Here is a 17,748-nt window from a genome sequence, read left to right on the forward strand (position 1 = left end):
GTTCTAATGATAACATGATGAAAAACATTGCTTTTATGGATACTTGATCATGCAAATTCAATAAAACATTATTTCCGTAATTTTATTTAAGAAAAACAAACATAACTTCTTTTGAAATCACCAACGTCTATATCACCCTGCTGCAGCGATGGAATAATCATCATGAAAAGAAAATCATTGGACGTTCATCAATTCGCAATTCGCAATTTTCACAATTCGCAATTTTCAGTGTAAGAACGGGCCTTGACCGATCTTATGCACCAGGTTCCCGACGAACACGCACTGCCCTTACACCTACATCTTACCCTTGCTCTGAGTCAGTACGAGCAGCACGCTAGAACACGCTTTGAGTGTTCGTGCCAGGCATGCACACCTTCTTTTCCGGTTACGCATTTTAACTCGGCCGGGGGTGGTACATTACGTAGGGTTTGATTTAAGTATAAGCGCCTAACCATTTATAGTGTGCCTATCAATTTTCAGTAAAGCAAAAAAACTGTTTAATTTTTAGTTTGAATTCAAAAACTAATTGTTATTTACAGTGTATTGTTTTCTCCTGAAATCTTGCCTAATGTTGACTGTTGAGTCGTGTTAATCTGTTGCTATTTCTTCTGTCGCGGTGTTTTGTTACAATGTTTTGAACCTAAGCATGTTATTCAAAAATCTATCAAAAGTACAATAATGTTATGTGTGTGACTTTGATCATTCAATATATTGAGTAAGGACTCAAACCTTACTTGTTTGAAGAAAAGGGCGTAGATTAAAACAATAGACAATAAAGGAAAAAGCATACTACTTAAAGTTCGCTACTGAAAGAATAATTGTATGTTGAAGGAAAGAAGAGTAAAAGCTGTATGAAGTAGATTAAAAATATAGGCAATAATTTATGAAAAAAAAAAACTTAGATAGCATTAATGACAACTTTAGGAGCCGATTAAAATAATGTTTTAATTAAAAAATAAGTTAGACAATGAATAAAGAATACATCAAATATGAACAGGAATTAACCCGAGAATTAACCTCGTTCGCATATTAAGGAGAACAGTTTTTGTTAGGGAAAACACATAGCAGTTAAAACTGGCAAATTGAGTAGAGGAGACTTGAAAGATAAGTGAAACAGAACTAAAGTAGTTGGAGATAAGAAGAAGAGATACTCCGAGTTGCGATGTTCTAGGTACATCCACAACAGTTCGTTCAACATGCTGTGAATCAAAACAATACCTTCTACAATCACAAATTACTTCCCTTTCCCACATTGCCGCTTTATAATGTAGTCCATGCTCTGCAAAGAAAGGGATGTTAGTAAAATATAAACACTTTAAAATAATGATACAGTTACTTGCGGGAACCTGAGTGACATCAGGGTTTCTGATGTTGTTGCTGTTGTCTCCAGTGTGATAATATCACTCCGAAGTGGTTGTCGTGGTGCAATCGTTCTCCAACCGTAGGCCCAGACACGACATGAAAATGAAAACAAACAAAAACAAAACAAAACAAAAACAAAAAGATGCATTAGTATATGAAAATAAGAGAAACAAAGGATCATGCAATCAAAATAAAATGGTGGATAGTAAACAGAAGCCGAATTAGAAAATCAGTAATACATAATAAAGAAATATAAGATAGGTAGTAGCTGAAAGTGGAAAGAAGAGAAACCCCGTATTGCGATGTATCAGGTACATCCACAACAGTTAACTCAACATGCTGTGAATCAAAACAATACCGTCTACAATCTTCCCTTCCCACATTGCGCATCCCTTTCTTTTTGCCGTCTCGACTCTGACCCTCGCTGGTCAAAGGTTTACGAGTTCGTTTCCACAGGCCACCAGCAAGGTCACGTGTTGTCATCATGATGACGAAACCAAGCCAACGTGGAGGTAAGAAAATGGGTAACTTGCAAGGAACCAGAGCAACTGTTTTGACCAAGATCAACTAACAGCACTACGGATGTAGTTCCGCTCCTTCCAGGATGTTCCTCACCGGGTGTCAACCGAAAAGGTATCATTTCACCCTTGGCCTGCAAATTTTAATGGTTGATTGTCTTAAAAAAATTCAAGTGTATATTTAAAATCAACGCCATTTTGGCCGCTATCTCGGATATCAAAACTCTAATCTCTTCTGAGTAGTTCAGGGGTCATACTTAGGCTTGACAATCAAAAATAAGACAACAAAAAATAATAATAATATTTAATTTCTAGGATTTTTTAAATCATAAAAATCGAAGATATCTCACATTTAAAGTAGCGTCGACAACAAAAGCCACATATGTGTGATTGTTATGTTGTCGTCTCCAATTTCTTGCCCCGTTCGCCAAACGCGCTCGGAAAAGCAGTAAACTCTTGCGGAACTACACGAGCCAGACTGCAACCATCAATTGCGAGCCGACGACTCGTGCTCGTGCATTCACAATAATTACAGTTTGTGCACGATGTCACGGTCAGGATCGCCGTTCATTTGTTAAAGACTCGTTGATCGGGCGTAATCCGTTGTGACCGAATTTCTTTCTTGAGATGGTTCAGACACAATTGTTTGTTTTATTCGTTTATTTGTTTACTGAAACAACTGATTTCCGCTGCTTCATACTTCTACAATTAAAGAGTCGCCGTCTAACTTCCCAGCAACTCGTCCTGTTCCTGCTTCATGACGCAGTCCAGCAGTTCGGCCGGGTGTACCTCGTAGTTCGGGCTGTCAATGTCCTCCGGCAGGGCCATTGGCGGTGCCGGTGTAACTGGTCTACGCTTCAGACAATGTCGCACGTGCCGTTTGATCTCCTTGGACGTGTTGAACCGCTTGCGACAGTAGGGGCACTGCTTGGGGACGTGCACCGCAGACAGCGGCTGGTCCGGGGGTCGTTTCAAGACCGGGCAGGCCAGGCGCTGGTGGCGGATCATGTTCTGGTTGGAGGAGAAGCCCTTGCGGCAGTACTTGCAGATGGCGGAGTTGATGTAGAGAGAACCGTCGGGATGCAGGACGGGGCAGACGTGGTCTTTGTGTTTTTTAAGGGTCTTGTCGTTGGTAAAGCCACGGTTGCAGTGCTCGCAGTGAATGCTAAAGGTTACGTTCTTGAGCACCGAACAGTTGCTATTTTCGTGACGGTTCCGGGAATTGGAGGACGCGAAGACCTTGCCACAGTGTTGGCACGTCATGGCGTGCATTCTCATGTGACGTTGATACAGCGAACTCGCGTGGAAGCTCAGCTTGCAGTGCTGACACTTGAGCCTTCCGATGGTCACGAATTTGGTCTTTTTAGTGCGGTTGAGCTTGATTTTAAACGTTGGCTTCGTCGTCGGCCTCTCCACTCTAACCGGCTCCGGTTGCTGCTCCTCCTCGCCCTCACTCTCGGCTTCGCTATCAATGATGTACCGTTGATGTGTCAAGGCTTCGTCTCCAAGTCCTTCCTCCCCGACCGGCACCGGCGGCGGCGGCGGCGGCGGTTGTTCCCCCGTAATCGCCTCAACTTCAGAATCCACGTCCTCGTCTTCGTCAATCGCAATGACCTGCGTCTGGGCATTTAACTTGCACTCTTCAGCCTGGAAGTTGTTCTCGTCTTCCGGCAGCGCTTGTTGTGTTTGTACTTCCGGAGGATACGCTACATCGACGGTAGTGGTGGTCGTGGTCGCCACCAGTTCTTGACTGCCGGAACCGAGCACAAGCTGCTGGTGCAGAGTGGCGTCCGCCTGACGGGACTGCTTCCAAAACTCGAAAGCGGCGTCCAGCCGGGCCATGCAGTCGTAACATATCTGCTGCGGAAAGTTGTCGCGGTTGGAGAACTGAAATTAGAAAAGAAGCCATACAAAACAAAGGTTAGACTTTTCCTCCGGTGGACTTTCTCCACTTTCCCTAAGAAAGCTTGCAGCATAACGGTACAACGCCACATAATTAGATCCTGCCCAACTCACCTGCAGCTGCGTGCAGTAGATCAGCATCAGATAGACCGGTTCTCCGTTGTTTTGCGAGATCGCGTCCACCGAAATCGCCTGGAAGTTGTCGGTCCGGGAGCACGTCCGGCAGCACGTGTCCATCGTGCTGGGATTTCAATTCAATCGATACGAAACACTTTTAGTAAACCAAGCCCTAATTTAATCAGGAGTGCAACATGCAAACTTTTCTGTGGCGTTCGTTGCGGCCGGCTGAATGCACTGGAAATTGCAACAACAACAAGCATCAAGTTTGACGTTTGGCTTTCTGCCTGCGCCTGCAGAATCCATCTCCTCGTCCTCGATAAGACAACAGGGTGACCAATCAAGAGAGCACACCCTTACCAAAAATCATGATTTTCTGAGTTAAATATCCCACTTTTCATACGATTTTTTGAGTTCAAGTACTATAGTTAAAATGGTTATATGGGTTGAATTGAAAAATTCGTATGAAAAGTGGGATATTGAACTCAGAAAATCATGATTTTTGATTAGGGTGCATCTCTTTGGAAAATGAGCGTTGTTTAAAAAAAACTTTTGCAAATTTAGAATGTCGTTTGCACTCAATAAGCAAGAAAACTATTCGAAAAAATTGCGCGCACATTGAAAAGGGACCATCCATAAACCACGTGGACACTTTAGGGGGGGGGGGGGGGGGGGTAAGCGATTGTCCACGCTCCATACAAAAAAGATTTTTTTTGTATAAGGCATTCTAGTCAGAAATTTACTAACACATTAAAAGTATGTTTACATTACAGCTGGACGTTTGTTTGCATCAGGTTTCCTATCTCTTTCTAGCAAAAGTTTTTTGTCCGGCGACTTCTAACTGGATTTTTTGACTGATAGCTCGATATGTCAGACAACATACTACGCAGGGCTGTGACAGCTCGAGCTCGATGAATGTTTGCATCAGGACACCGTGACGAGAAGTTCTTAATTTTTGGGTTAAATTATATTTTTTTCACAGGGCCTAGAAAGCCTTATGGGCAATTGTCCACGAAGGGGGGGGGGGGGGGGGGGGTTGAGGTTCCCAAAAAAGTGTCCACGTGGTTTATGGATAGTCCCAAACAACTTAGTTTTGTTACAATCATAACTATAGAGTTATCTAAGCCCGCTCTCACGCACACTAGCACGCCATTTGTTTTTTAATTTAACCTCACTTTTTTTCGTGTACGTACACGCAATACATGCGCACGTAGATAAAACTCAAGAATGAGTTTTGAGGAAAATTACGTTTTATAAATGTAGGTTTAACGGTCAGATATGGGGTTATTCAAATATTACGTCCAGAGATTATTTTTCTTTTCATAATTCTCGATTAAATTTTCAAAAGGCCCTATCTGCATAGGAAACTCATGAGGGATAGGTTGTTTTGAAAATTTAATCTAGAATTAAAAATCTTGAACTAAAAATTAATCCTTTAACCTAGCCTTGAACTAGAGGTGGGCAAAACCGCTCTTTTTAGGAGCCGCTCATTTTCGTTCGCTCATTAAAAAGAGCCGCTCTTTTGAACGGTTCTTTCGCTCTTTTTAAAAATTTGGATGAAAAGGGTTTATTTTAAGATTCGTGCGATTTTATTAGTTATTTCACACTGGACTTTTATAAATTATTTGATTTTCAAAAAATAAAAATTAAAACGAAAAATCCATAGGTCTTGGTGGTCTCTATATCAAGATTTCCAGAGTTTTTTTTTGAAAAGGACCAATAAACTATTGTCTTTCATATGTTTATAGGACCTAATCAAAAAAAAACTCCAGATTTCTACTCAAACCATAACATTCGAGTAATTGAATGGCATCCAAACTTAAATCTAGCACAGACAACAGACGTTTGGGCTCGATTCTTACCTTGTGTAAATCATTGCAACGGTTTTTTTAGTTGTGGCAATCCGTTTGTGGCGCTGCAGTCGCTTTGCCCTGACACATTGCCCGCTGTCAAAATATCGCTTTCCGCCTACTGTCATTTTCGTTTCGCCATAAGATTTGTCGGTTTTCAACGTTTGTTTGTTGTTCGTTTGTTCTGGATGAAAAGTTGATTTCGGCCGATTTCAGCAAAATCTCTCGCGCTTGCAGCTGCTTGACAAATGTGAGGCAACCAAAGTGGCCAATCTGGTTCCTGAACCGATTTTAGCACCGACGGATAGCCGATTGGTGTACGGCGTCGTTATGGAGAAGGTGTGCAAACGACCGACGTTCCAATCAAGATTCCCTCGGAAAATACGGTCGCCCGGTAACATTTGAAGAACCACAAATCGCACAAGGCCATCGGTTTAATCTCTACTGATCCTTACTTGACCAAATACGACACCGCTTTGGCACTGGCGGAAGAGGATGGGAAGGGAAAGGGTGGGGGTTGGAGGATCGCTTGAACTGGATATCCGGTGGGGGAAACTGACGTGCCGGGGGGAACATTCGAGATGGCGACGAGGGTTCGCCGGAAGTGTCGGCACTAGAAGATGGTGTGGTTTTCGAGGGCGTTGAAGAGGTTGGTGTCTTGGAGGTGAGGGGTGAGGTGTTCGTGGAAGCTAGTTTGTCGGTTCCGGAGATAATCTTCGGAATGCGGTCGTTCGGGGCCAAAACGTTTACGAGGTCTTGCTGACGGCGCCGATGACTTTCACACTTTGTCGTGTCATAACGTGCTGTTTCTCCATCTTCGACAGTTCCGGATTGTTTCATTTCTGGTCCGGAACCATCTTTTTTCCTCGAAGAAACGTTTGACCATCCTCCCGATTTCCACCAGGTCTCCTTCTCCTTTTCGCTCTCCTCTTTTGGTTTTGTTGATAAACATAATCAGCAAGAATTTGACAGCCTCAAGCGCGGCCTTGGTTGCTGTGTTTAAAAAAGCATCAGGCTAGACTCTTATTTTAATATCGATAATTAAATGGAAAAAAATACATCCATATGCTCGTAAATCGCGTTGATTAATTATTTAAGTAGATTTACTACAGCATAAAAACGTAATCTTTACCTATTTACATGTTTTTTCGAAAAATTGAATTAATATATTTTAATATATTTCTAGGTGATGCATTTTCAAACACACCTTCTCAGAAAACCATCATGGCTGCTTTAGAGAGTGGCAATAGGCTAACAGATGGCGCTAGTAGATTAGCAGGATGCGGCAGCCATTTTTTTACACAAGATTTTCAAATTATTTTGTTCTAGCCGCTACGTCTGTTGTCTGTGAATCTAGGATTCTGGAAAAATTAATTTTAAATTTGCGTTTATTTCTACATGAATTGAACTAGTGCTGATATTTTATTTGGAGAAAACTCTATGTGAACTCTTTTCTATAAACACTAAAGTTTAATCAGACAAAGGGATTTTTTTTTCCAAAATCTCTAAACTATTCAATAGATTTTTGGTAATATTTTACAAATTATGCAATTTGAAATGCTCAAATTTTTATTCCGTTAAAACTTTAATGTACAATCAGTAATACAATTAAAAGTTTTTTTATACATTTTGTTTAGAAAATCATCTACTTTTGAGATTAATTTTTATCAGCTTTAAAATATTTGAAAATGCATTTTCAATTCTCAAAAACTAATTTCAATAAATTATATTCATAACAAAAATCCGGTTCTTTGAAAAGACCGGAGTTTAAAAAAGAATCGCGGTTCTTTTTTTTGTGAGCCACGGTTCGTTCGCTCTTTTCAAAGAACCGGCTCTTTGAGCGGCTCGCTCTTTTTTTGCCCACCTCTACCTTGAACCCTCTTATAAAACCTATGTAAAATTTTCACAGGAAGTAAAAACTTTATTTGAAATATGCGCTCAATGTGTTTTCATTGGCGGGTTACGACAGCTTCTAAAGAATATACTTGTTTTGTCGTGCGCGCTAAAGGCATCGTTGCGTGACCGAGTTGTTTGACGGATGGAGCCCCGGCGGTTCAACCACCCGGCCAGTTGACAGGTAAACAAAAGCAACCACCTTTGGAGGTGAAGAACACCACCGAATTTTTACAAGCTCGTGGCGATAGTGGAAAATTCGTGCTTGCCATTTCATTAGGGCACATAACTTTTTTAAACAAGAGTGTGTATCTTTCACACCTTATGTAAACTGTCATTTGAGTGCAAGGGATACACTATTGTTTACAAAAGTTATGTGCCCTTTTGAAATGTTAGGCTCCAATTTTAAATTTGGTTTCGAATTTATTTACAAACTAACCCGATTTGGAACCAAGCTCCTCAAGAAGAAGAAAGTGGAATTCTACACCCACAAACGACGGAGCGAACGATATCATCGGGTAGTTGTTCGTGGTTTACCTGATGAACTGAAACCGGATGAGGTCAAGTAACTGCTGAAGATCTCAAGCTGGACGTGCTGGAGGTGCATGTCATCAAGCGGAAGGAAAAGTCCACCGTGGACAAAACTCCGTACATTGTGGTCTTCCTCAAGGGATACACCAATCTGAAGAAGCTCTGTGCAATGAAAGTTGTGGCAAGCACTACACTCATCCCCCGGTGGTTGGTCACTTTTACGTTTGTCACTTTTTCGTTTGTACCCCGTTGGTTTGACAAAGAACTGTCACTTTTTACACGGCGCTCACGCACACTAGCAAAACAAACGTTTGGTAGTGTGTGTGAACTCCGTGTAAAAGTATCATCCGGTGAGAGGCATACCCGAACAATCGGCCGAACGTAACCCAGTGCAGGAACTGCTTGCAGCTGTGCCATGGAACCAGTAACTGCACCTCAAGGGGAGGTGCAACAACTGTGGGTGTCCCCAGAAGACGGACGAGTGCTTAGTCCAAGAAGCCGAGCCGAAGCGGTGTGCCAACTGCTCTGGAGCCCACGAAGCCACGGACCGCTGCTGACCCAAGCGTGCGGACTTCATCCGGAGGCGTCAGCAGGCGTCGAAACCAAACCCGCCGGCGAGGAAGGCGGAGAAGCAGAGTCCAGCAGTTCTGGCGTTCATGTTGGCGGAGTTCACTCCGCTGCCGGGCGCGGTCCCGCAAGCAGGAAAGAATAATCAACACCCTCGACCCTCAGGAGACTGCTGTTTTGTATGTGCTTTAATTTTATTTGCAGTGATATTTGCGGAATTACTTTTCTAGCATAATGATTGTATAGACGCCGAGATCTGAAAGTTTGATATTTTTACAACCCTGATTTGGAGCGATAGGTACCGGTATGTCTACGCATTTTTTCTACTGGGTTGATTTTGTGAAATGTAGATCCGTTCACAGAAACTGATTATGTGGATAATGCAGCACAGTAGGCCTGGCCGCTTTGAGAGGCAGTTTTTGTGAAGGTGTGGTAAAACGGGCATTAAAGTTGAAGGTCCAAACAACATTTTTTTTCAATTGCTCGCATTTGCGTAGAACTTGTTTAATTTCAATTCTCTTAGTAGGATTCTAAAGGTCTTTTGAAGCACTTCAAAATGTTCCATAATGATCTGGAATTTGTTTAATTTTTTTCTCATAGCTTTATGAGTTACTGTTAAAAATGAATATTTTTAAAATCTCAATTTGTTTTTGCAATAGCATCCAACACGCATCTTTGTTTGGTTTTACTAAATTGCATTTAGCACTCAAAATTCGAAATAAAATGATTCATACAAAATTGAAGCGCCACTCTTGAAACTTCAACAGTAAACCATAAACTCAGTCAGGAAACAACCAATTTGTCGCCGCGGCGTCATCATCGTTTCATGAAAACGGTTCGTGAAAACGGGCTTAAAATTTCAAATAAAACGCGTCCCACACGCACGCGGTTACTCATCAACATTCTTCACATTTTCATCTCAAGTGCATTCACTCACCAACTCTCAGCTGATGACTAACGGAGGGATTTTCTTTGGCTTCTTTTTCTTCCAAGGACTTCACCGAAGAGGACCGCCAGGTTTACACGCCGCTGATTGCGGCCGCCATGCGTGGCCACTACGACGTGGTGCACATTCTGTTGACCCAGCTGCGGCCAAATCTGGAGAAGGAAGGTTGCGTCAAGTTCGACGGTCATCTGATCGAGGGTGCGTCCGCGCTGTGGGTCGCGGCCGGCGCTGGCCATTTGAACATAATAAAGCTGCTGGTGGAACATGGGGCGGATTTGAACCATCACACGCGGAACCTGTCGACGCCGGTGCGGGCCGCTTGCTTCGACGGGCGGTTGGACATTATCCGCTATCTGGTGGATCACGATGCGAACATTAACTTTGCCAATGCTTACAATAACACTTGCCTGATGATTGCCGCGTACAAGGGACACGCCGAAGTGGTGGAATATCTGCTGGAGAACGATGCGTTGCCGAATGAGCAGGCCAATTGTGGCGCCACGGCACTGCACTACGCGGCCGAGTGTGGCCACGTGGAGGTTTGTGGCGTTCTGTTGGATTATGGAGCGGTTTTCAAGCAGAATGAGTACGGAATGACGCCGGTGATTTGTGCGGCGGAGCGGACCCGCGAAACGGTCGTGGAGTTGTTTGTGAACAGGGCTGGATTACTGACGCGGGAGGAGCAGATTGACGCGCTGGAACTGATGGGAGCGTCTTTTGCGAACGACAAGGACAATTACAGCTTGGTAAAGGCGTTTCGCTACCTCATCTCGGCAATGGAACTCAGGTAAGCTCGTGTTTACATTGAAGATCCTTCAAAGGGTAATAAGATATTGTCCCTTACAGATTCGAAGACATTAACCACCAGGTGCGCAAACCGATCCTCCCACCGATCCCAGCCTACGAACACTGGATAGAGTGCCAAACCATGCAGGACCTTCAAGCAATCCGGTACAACCACAACTCGCTGCACATGGAATCGCTCACCATCCGCGAACGCATCCTGGGCCGGCACTGTCCCGAGGTGGTCCACTCGATTGTGTTCCGCGGCGCGGTGTGTGCCGACAACGGGCGCTTCGATCGCTGCGAAAGTCTTTGGCTGCACGCGATGCACCTCAAGCAGGCAAACTCCCTCTCGATTCAGCGCGATCTGCTGCGCTTTGCGCAACTCTTCTCGCAAATGCTCTCGATCAACGTGGCGCTGCGCTTCTGCAACGTAACGGAAGTGCTGGCCGCGTGCGTCGAAGAACTTGGCCTGAACCAGCAGAAGCTGGTCGATCCCGGCCCGAAAGATTTGATCGAAGTGGTAGCCGAGGAGCACGAGCTGAACATTGTAACGGTGCTGTACTTGATCACGATAATCACGAAGCTGCTGCGGCAGAATACGTCAACGCAGGTCACGGATATTACGGAGGAGAACATGCGCGAAGTGTACCGGCTGGTGTACCGGTTAAACCAGATGTCGGTGAAGTTGCGCGACGATCAATCGCTGCTGCATCTGTCCGTGAATGGGGTCACTCCCGTGGATGACTTCCACACAGATGATATCTGTCGGTAAGTTTTACTATTTGTTAATACACAAACTTTGTTGGGGCCAAGTTCCCCAACTTGATTCTGCGGGTGGACTGTATTTTCGGATTCCGGTGATAAAAACACTTGCGGTCGGTTTTCTCACTTTACTTCCCAAAACATTGGAATTCTGATCAACTATTTACACAACACTCGTTGTGTCTCGTTCGCGTCCCGAAACGGAGTGAAAATCTGGAGCAACATTTGAAAGGGGCGGTACGACATTGCTCTTACGGCCTTTGATTACACGCGTTTAAATGGGACGAAAGGCCGTAAGAGCAATGTCGTACCGCCCCTTTCAAATGTTGCTCCAGAAATTATATCTCTCTCTCCCTCTCCGTTCGTTCATTTTCGCGAGCTTCTGCTTTGCGCCGTTTTCCTCACTTTTTTTTTTCGTTGCGCGCTGTCACGTTGGCAGTGCCGTCGCTGACAGTTGCGCAAATCTGCACGCAAATTTGAGTAGATCTGAGTGAATATCACTCAGTTTTCGTGGAATTCTGAGTGAAATTTACTCCAATCTGACAGATGCCCCCTTTACTCATTTCTGAGTAGGTTCGGTTTTGACGAAAACTGAGTGATTTTGAACGTGCGTGTGAGGAAAACATTCGGCGTCATGCCGAACCAGGGGGTAGCGAAGAAGCCGCCATCTTGGAAGTTCAGATAACAAACACTCAGAATCAGCATTATTCATATTACTTTGGTAACACGAAGTGTGTTATCCTGGTTAAACTCAAAAGTCCCATGCAAATGTGTAAAACCAAACTGAAAAATGTGTAATGCCAATTCACAGTGTACGGGCGCACTGTTTGGTCGACCAAAAGAAAAAAGCAAAAAAAGGTAAACAGAAAAATCACTTTTTTCGATATGAATTTTCAGCCAATATTGGGATGGAATCTCCAAGGATATGATAGAATTTGCCATCAGCAACACAATTCACGTGTTTTTTTCAGGTATTTATCGATTGAATTGCGGGAAATTTGAAAATAAAAAACCCAAACAATGATTTGTTATGGGCTACCATTTGACAGCTAGTGCTTTTGTTGTGGGCTCTCATTTGACAACCGTGCTAATGTCGACTGTTGTCAGTTTGCTTTGGTCGGAATAGGGTTGCCATCCCCCCGTGCCGAACTTTAAAAAGTATTTTCAACGGCTTTACACTCCAAATTTTTTTTCGCTGGTCGGCAGTTGGTCTTGCAATCCAAAGGTCGTCAGTTCGAATCACGGGTTGGATGGGAGGGGGGAGGGAAACTTTTTTGGTGCTTTTGGTATGCCCAAAGAAGCCATTTTACTTCATTAGGTTGTCCACATAATGTTCCATACAAATTTGGCAGCTGTCCATACAAAAATTATATATGGAAATTGAAAAATCTGAATCCTTTGAATAAATTTTTTGATGGATTTGGTGTCTTCGGAAAAGTTGTAGGTATGGATAGGAAATACATTGAAAAAAATAATACACGGTAATTTTTTTTGGTGATTTTTAATTTAACTTTATGTCACTATAACTTGATTTGCAAATAAACGCTATTTTTCTGATATGTTTTAAGGTACCGTCATCAGGGGTGACATTGGGTCTGGGGGGTTAGATTGGGTCATACAAATTTGAGCATTAAATGCCAACTTTTCAGAATTTTCCAGAATAGGCAAAAATTCTTTGACGGAGTTATGAATTTTTGAATCAATTGTCCGATTTTTAATGTTAAAACATGAAACATTCGTGAAATTTTCCGATCTTTTCGAAAACAATATTTTTTTATTTGATTTGCAAAAATTAAAAAAAAAAGACAGATTTCGTAGAGAATTACTCAGGTGTAAAAAGAGGTTTGAAGGTTGTCTCGCCGTCTCAAACCTTCGGACATCTCGTTTCGAGTAGGAATCTCACAATAGATAACGCCACCCAAGTAACATTTTTAAACCAACTAGCCACCACCTAGTTTTATGAAGGTTTTATGGTAGCATCTTGAATGCTTAATAGTTTTATTTGGGCATTCACTAATTAATAGGTTCTAACAAAGTTTTATGCCTCGGACATAAAACCTTGTGACAATAAAAGCTTAATGGCTTTCAATAAGGTTTTATGAAAGTTTTAAGAGAGTCTTGAAAACCCAATGGCAATGTCATGCCAAACGGTTTTATCGCATGCTTCTTTAAAACCAAGGGTGTTTTAGCTGTCAAGTGCCATTAGGCATGCAAAAAGCTTAATGAAAACCACAAGCTCCTGAAAGAGCTTTTACCGCGGCCAATTAGCAGTGCATAAATATGGCGCTAAACGCGTGCTCTGATTGAATGTGATTGACCGCCATCTTGGTTGAAAAAATAGAGAACTGATAAATTTGATTTAAATTTGACGAAAACACTCATTTAAGCTGAATTGCTGATATATTGTGAAGGCAGACAAAAATCAAAATACGAGCGCAACCTGTCAAAGCCTGTTGCGCCACAGCTTACGACAAACCACTCCATTTTTGTACGGCGCAACAGATTTTTTCGCGCAACAGAAGAGATGCGCACTTCGGTTTGGTGGTGCGCGGATTATAATTAACATAGCGATAGATGTTTATAAATAATTTGAACATTTGAACTCCTATTTAGGTTTTATAAATAGTCCGTGACAACCTTTTGCGGAGGTCCTTTTGGGTTTTAACAGAGGTTTATCGGAGTTCTGGGGAGGCTGTTACGACTTAGTGGTTATAATGTTGGTTTTGGCTGAAAGGTTTTATAGCGGTTGTGACAGCTTTCATAAATCCTAAAATGTTACTTGGGCAAGGCAATGCGTGAACAATTTGATTTTGATCTGTTTTGTTTTTTTTTATTTGATCAAAAATAAAAAAAATAAAAAAATAAAAATAAAAAAAGGGTTTTCCTTACAATTTTCCATTTTGATTTTAATCGTTTTGTGCCAATTGGGTCCTCAACAAAGTTGTAGCGGACCCCTGAAAAAAAAAAAAAAAAAAAACGCACGCACACAAAAACATAAATGCTGATATTGATTTCATCCTAATGGCACAAGTTGGTCAACATTCATTTCGTCGCCGTCGTGCTAGCTTGTCGTTCGCGCATTTTGGGCCAAATTGAGTTAAGAACGCCTTTTTGTGCAGCTCACAATGCCTCATCTTTTGACCTTCACAGATCCCCAAAATTCGATATCAATCTTGAGATATTCAATGAAAACCAAAAAGGCTCCGAAAATATTTGTCACTTTTCATATGAAAGTAGTTTCAATCATTTCGTGCTATCTTGTCACTCCCTGAAAATTGATGTAAGTACGACAAGTGGCCAAAGGAATTTCAGGTCAGAACGCGTTTGACGCACGTTCACGTACAAGTAAGACTACCGTAAACATTTGTAATTATAACTCGGGACTTCAGCAACCAAATTCAACCAAACTTCAGGACAATGCACAGAATGGTCAGCCAAACAAAACGTGTTTGTTATTGTTTACATTGCGTGTTTCCGTTTTTGTTTATTCAAGGTCAAACATTAAAACGCGTTTTTCTCGGAACGTCGAAATGGCGGGTGCGGCAAGGTAGCACGATGACGTCGCTTTGGTAGAATTGGCAATTTTTCATGATTTATGAAAAAGGTTGGCTTTTTTTTTACTTCATGTTTAGATGTAGAAAAAAAATTCTGTCAAAAAGTTCTTCACATAACTGTTGATGTCGTGCACCGTTTTCATGTTACGGCCACCTAAATATAACGTAATTTTTTTACGAGACGGTAACTCAGCAAATATGCATTAAATTTTAATGTTACAAGATGAGATTATCGTGAAACATTTAAATCTTTAAAATGAATATGTTTTCAAAATTATCAAATCAACCTCAACATTGGATACGGTTTTTGGGCCAAAAAGTCATAAATTAATCGGTTTCGGAAGTCTCGAACAATTGCTCACAACGCTTATTTATGCATTTTGAATCAAATAAAGACTTTGTTTTACCTTTTTATTTTTATTTTTTTTTTAATTTTTGGACCACCGATCAGTACAAAACGTAAAAGTGCCGAGGGACAAAATCTACATCTACGAATTACTTTTTAAAAGTGGGATTATGTGCAATTAAAAAGTAGCAGTAAATTACATATGTTTCAAATTTACACAGATTTCCCTGCATCGACACCGTCAAACTACTGCTGAGATGTGGCGCACCAATTTCTGTGGTGGACGTTGACCGGAACACCCCGCTGCATACGCTTTGCTCAACAGTAAGGACATTCAATATTCTGACTGCCGTTAAGCCTAATCCTCATTCTCAAAAAACCATATTCTATTCATACCTCAGCTGCAAACGATCGCCATTCGCATGTCGGACGATGACGTCAAGGCGGTGGTCAAAGAGCTGACCGAACTCTTCATCGACGCCGGAATCCACCTCGATGCGGTCAACAGCGAAGGTCTGAAGGCGTCCCAAGTTTGTGTTCAAAGTAGGTTTCTACCCTTTTCATTCCGATCCGAACAAATTTTAATTAACTTTTCGATTACCTCTCGCACCCGCGCGTCTAGATTCGGTGGGCAACTTTATCCGTGGCTACGAGGCACGCGCCGTGAATCTCAAATGCTTGGCCGCGCGCTGCATAGCGTTGCACCGTGTGCCCTACAAGGGCGGAATCCCGCGCCAGCTGGAGGCGTTCGTGCAGCTGCACTGCTCGGAAAAGTACTGACTGACCTCCGCCTCTCGTCCGGGGTCAGGCGGAAAATTTAAAGTTGGAATTGCCAGGTCTTCCAGGAAATGGTGGTGGTGGATCGAGAACGATAGTGATGACAAACTCATTTTATAGCAGCAACAGAAAGTGGTGGAGCAGTTTAATATTTACACAACTTTTAAACAACAACACCGTAACGTAACGACAAATGTGATTTTTACCCGAAGGAATGAAGGGAAGGAGAAGGACACTCTTTGAAGCAAAAGTTTGTCCCTTCTTCATGAAGCTTGTTTTTATTGCTAGACAACATTTTGATTGGCGGAGAAGGATAAGTTTTCGTTAGAAGGGGTGAAGCAACCTAACGATGATGCCATGAGATTACTTACTTACTTGCAATTTTGCTGTGGTATATAAAAGATATTATTTTTTAATTGTGGAAACAAAATATATCGAACAAATTGTATCTAACTGAGTGTTGTTTTCTTGATCCGAAAGGCCTCCTAAAAAACTTGTCATTGTTCTGATTCGTCATGGAAAGATCGTCCTCGCGAGTACCAAGTCCCCAACCACCTCCTATTCTTCGACTTGAAAGCCGCGTAGTACTCAGTCGATCGCGAAGAGCTAATGAAAATAATGGACGAGAGTAGCTTTCCCGGGAAACTGTAGGACTGACCAAGATGACAATGGATTTGGCGCGGTGCTGTGTGAAGGTATTGAGTTTTGCGGATTTTTTATCAGGCTTGATTTTTGTACGGGTTTATTCGTACAGTCTCGATTATCGACTATCCAAAGCCTCGAATTATGAAAGCAAAAAAAAAATCCTACGGAATTAAATGATGACAATATCAACTATTTTAAATTCAAATACTTTTTTGCTTTGGCTCCCTGTCAGTATAATTTGAATTTGAACACGAATTCGATTCGAATTGTATACGATTTCCGTTTCAAATGCAACAACCAGTTCGAACACGGAACCGGGGCTGCCTCTGTTAAACCCCGGTCGGAAATGGGGGGCGAAATTCTGGCGTTCATCTGGCAGAATTTTCCCCAGATTTGCCCAAGATTTCTACCCTGATTCTAGCGAATATGCAACAAACCGGTCGTGCACGATTCAACCGATTGAACCGAATGATTTTTTTTGCCAGACCCAGTCATCTCAATTTGAATTCTGAAACGGAATCTAATTAGATTCAGAATTAGAATTCTCGATTAAATTTTCAAAAGGCCCTATCTGCATAGGAAACCCATGAGGGATAGGTTGATTTGAAAATTTAATCTAGAATTGAACTGACTGGGCAGTAATTACGCCCTATTTTCGCCAGATTTGTCTGGTGTTACGCAAAACCTGGCTAAAAAAGTGTGCGAAGTGTGTCTGAACTGCACGACATTCAATACTATATATCAATACAATACATGCAATATTACGCCCTTTTTAAATGTAAGTCTTGATTTAAACAAAAAAGTGAAAAAAGTGTTTTCGAAAAGATCGGAAAATTTCACGACTGTTTCATATTTTAAAATTGTAAATCGGTCCATTAGTTGCTGAGATATCGAAAATAGTGGGTTGTTTGAGTGAGACTTATAAAACATCAATTTTCTGTTTTTAAATCTTTGCATGGCAATATCTCAGCAATTAAGGGTCGTATCAACAAAGTTGAAAAAAAGCAATTAGAAAATTTTCTCAGCTTTTCAAAAATATTTTTTTCAAAGGTGGGCAAACATGTGCACTATTTAAAAAAAGAAAAACTGCGACTATTTTCAAAAAAAACCTAATAACTTTATCAAAATTTCACTACTTACACTACGTACTTTTTGATTGCAAATTTGATTTTACATCGAAAAATGATATTTT

The 17,748-nt window shown here is 41.9% G+C and overlaps 2 protein-coding genes across 3 annotated transcripts in view; one reads left to right on the forward strand and one right to left on the reverse strand.

Annotated features, from left to right (window-relative positions):
- The window catches only part of LOC120422631 (protein fem-1 homolog B), a 30,228-nt gene extending 13,866 nt beyond the window's left edge, over positions 1 to 16,362 (forward strand). Inside the window, exons 1-6 of one of the 2 annotated variants that reach the window (XM_052711049.1) lie at positions 9,552 to 9,575; positions 9,734 to 10,473; positions 10,533 to 11,240; positions 15,356 to 15,458; positions 15,536 to 15,677; positions 15,757 to 16,362. In XM_052711049.1, coding sequence (XP_052567009.1) covers positions 9,567 to 9,575; positions 9,734 to 10,473; positions 10,533 to 11,240; positions 15,356 to 15,458; positions 15,536 to 15,677; positions 15,757 to 15,914 — 1,860 coding nt within the window. In that variant the 5' untranslated portion in view covers positions 9,552 to 9,566 and the 3' untranslated portion in view covers positions 15,915 to 16,362. Of the gene's footprint in view, positions 1 to 9,551; positions 9,576 to 9,733; positions 10,474 to 10,532; positions 11,241 to 15,355; positions 15,459 to 15,535; positions 15,678 to 15,756 lie in introns of those variants that run through there. The other variant, XM_039586129.2, reaches the window with a different exon arrangement.
- LOC120422632 (zinc finger and BTB domain-containing protein 17-like) lies at positions 2,526 to 4,183 on the reverse strand. The gene is made up of 2 exons (XM_039586130.2): positions 3,897 to 4,183; positions 2,526 to 3,767 (listed from the first exon to the last, which is right to left on the reverse strand). Exons 1-2 carry the CDS (start codon positions 4,017 to 4,019, stop codon positions 2,604 to 2,606), a joined length of 1,287 nt encoding a protein of 428 aa, XP_039442064.1. The 5' UTR covers positions 4,020 to 4,183; the 3' UTR covers positions 2,526 to 2,603.
- Positions 16,363 to 17,748: the final 1,386 nt, after the last annotated feature.

Source organism: Culex pipiens, chromosome 3 (genome assembly GCF_016801865.2).
Source record: "Culex pipiens pallens isolate TS chromosome 3, TS_CPP_V2, whole genome shotgun sequence".
Classification (NCBI taxonomy): domain Eukaryota; kingdom Metazoa; phylum Arthropoda; class Insecta; order Diptera; family Culicidae; genus Culex; species Culex pipiens.

Bases quoted from the DNA above. Each gene is read 5' to 3' on its own strand.
- LOC120422632 (XM_039586130.2), bottom strand. From the start codon at position 4,019: ATGGACACGTGCTGCCGGACGTGCTCCCGGACCGACAACTTCCAGGCG. The intron at 3,768-3,896 runs GTGAGTTGGGCA...TTCTAATTTCAG, and splicing joins TCTACTGCACGCAGCTGCAG to TTCTCCAACCGCGACAACTT.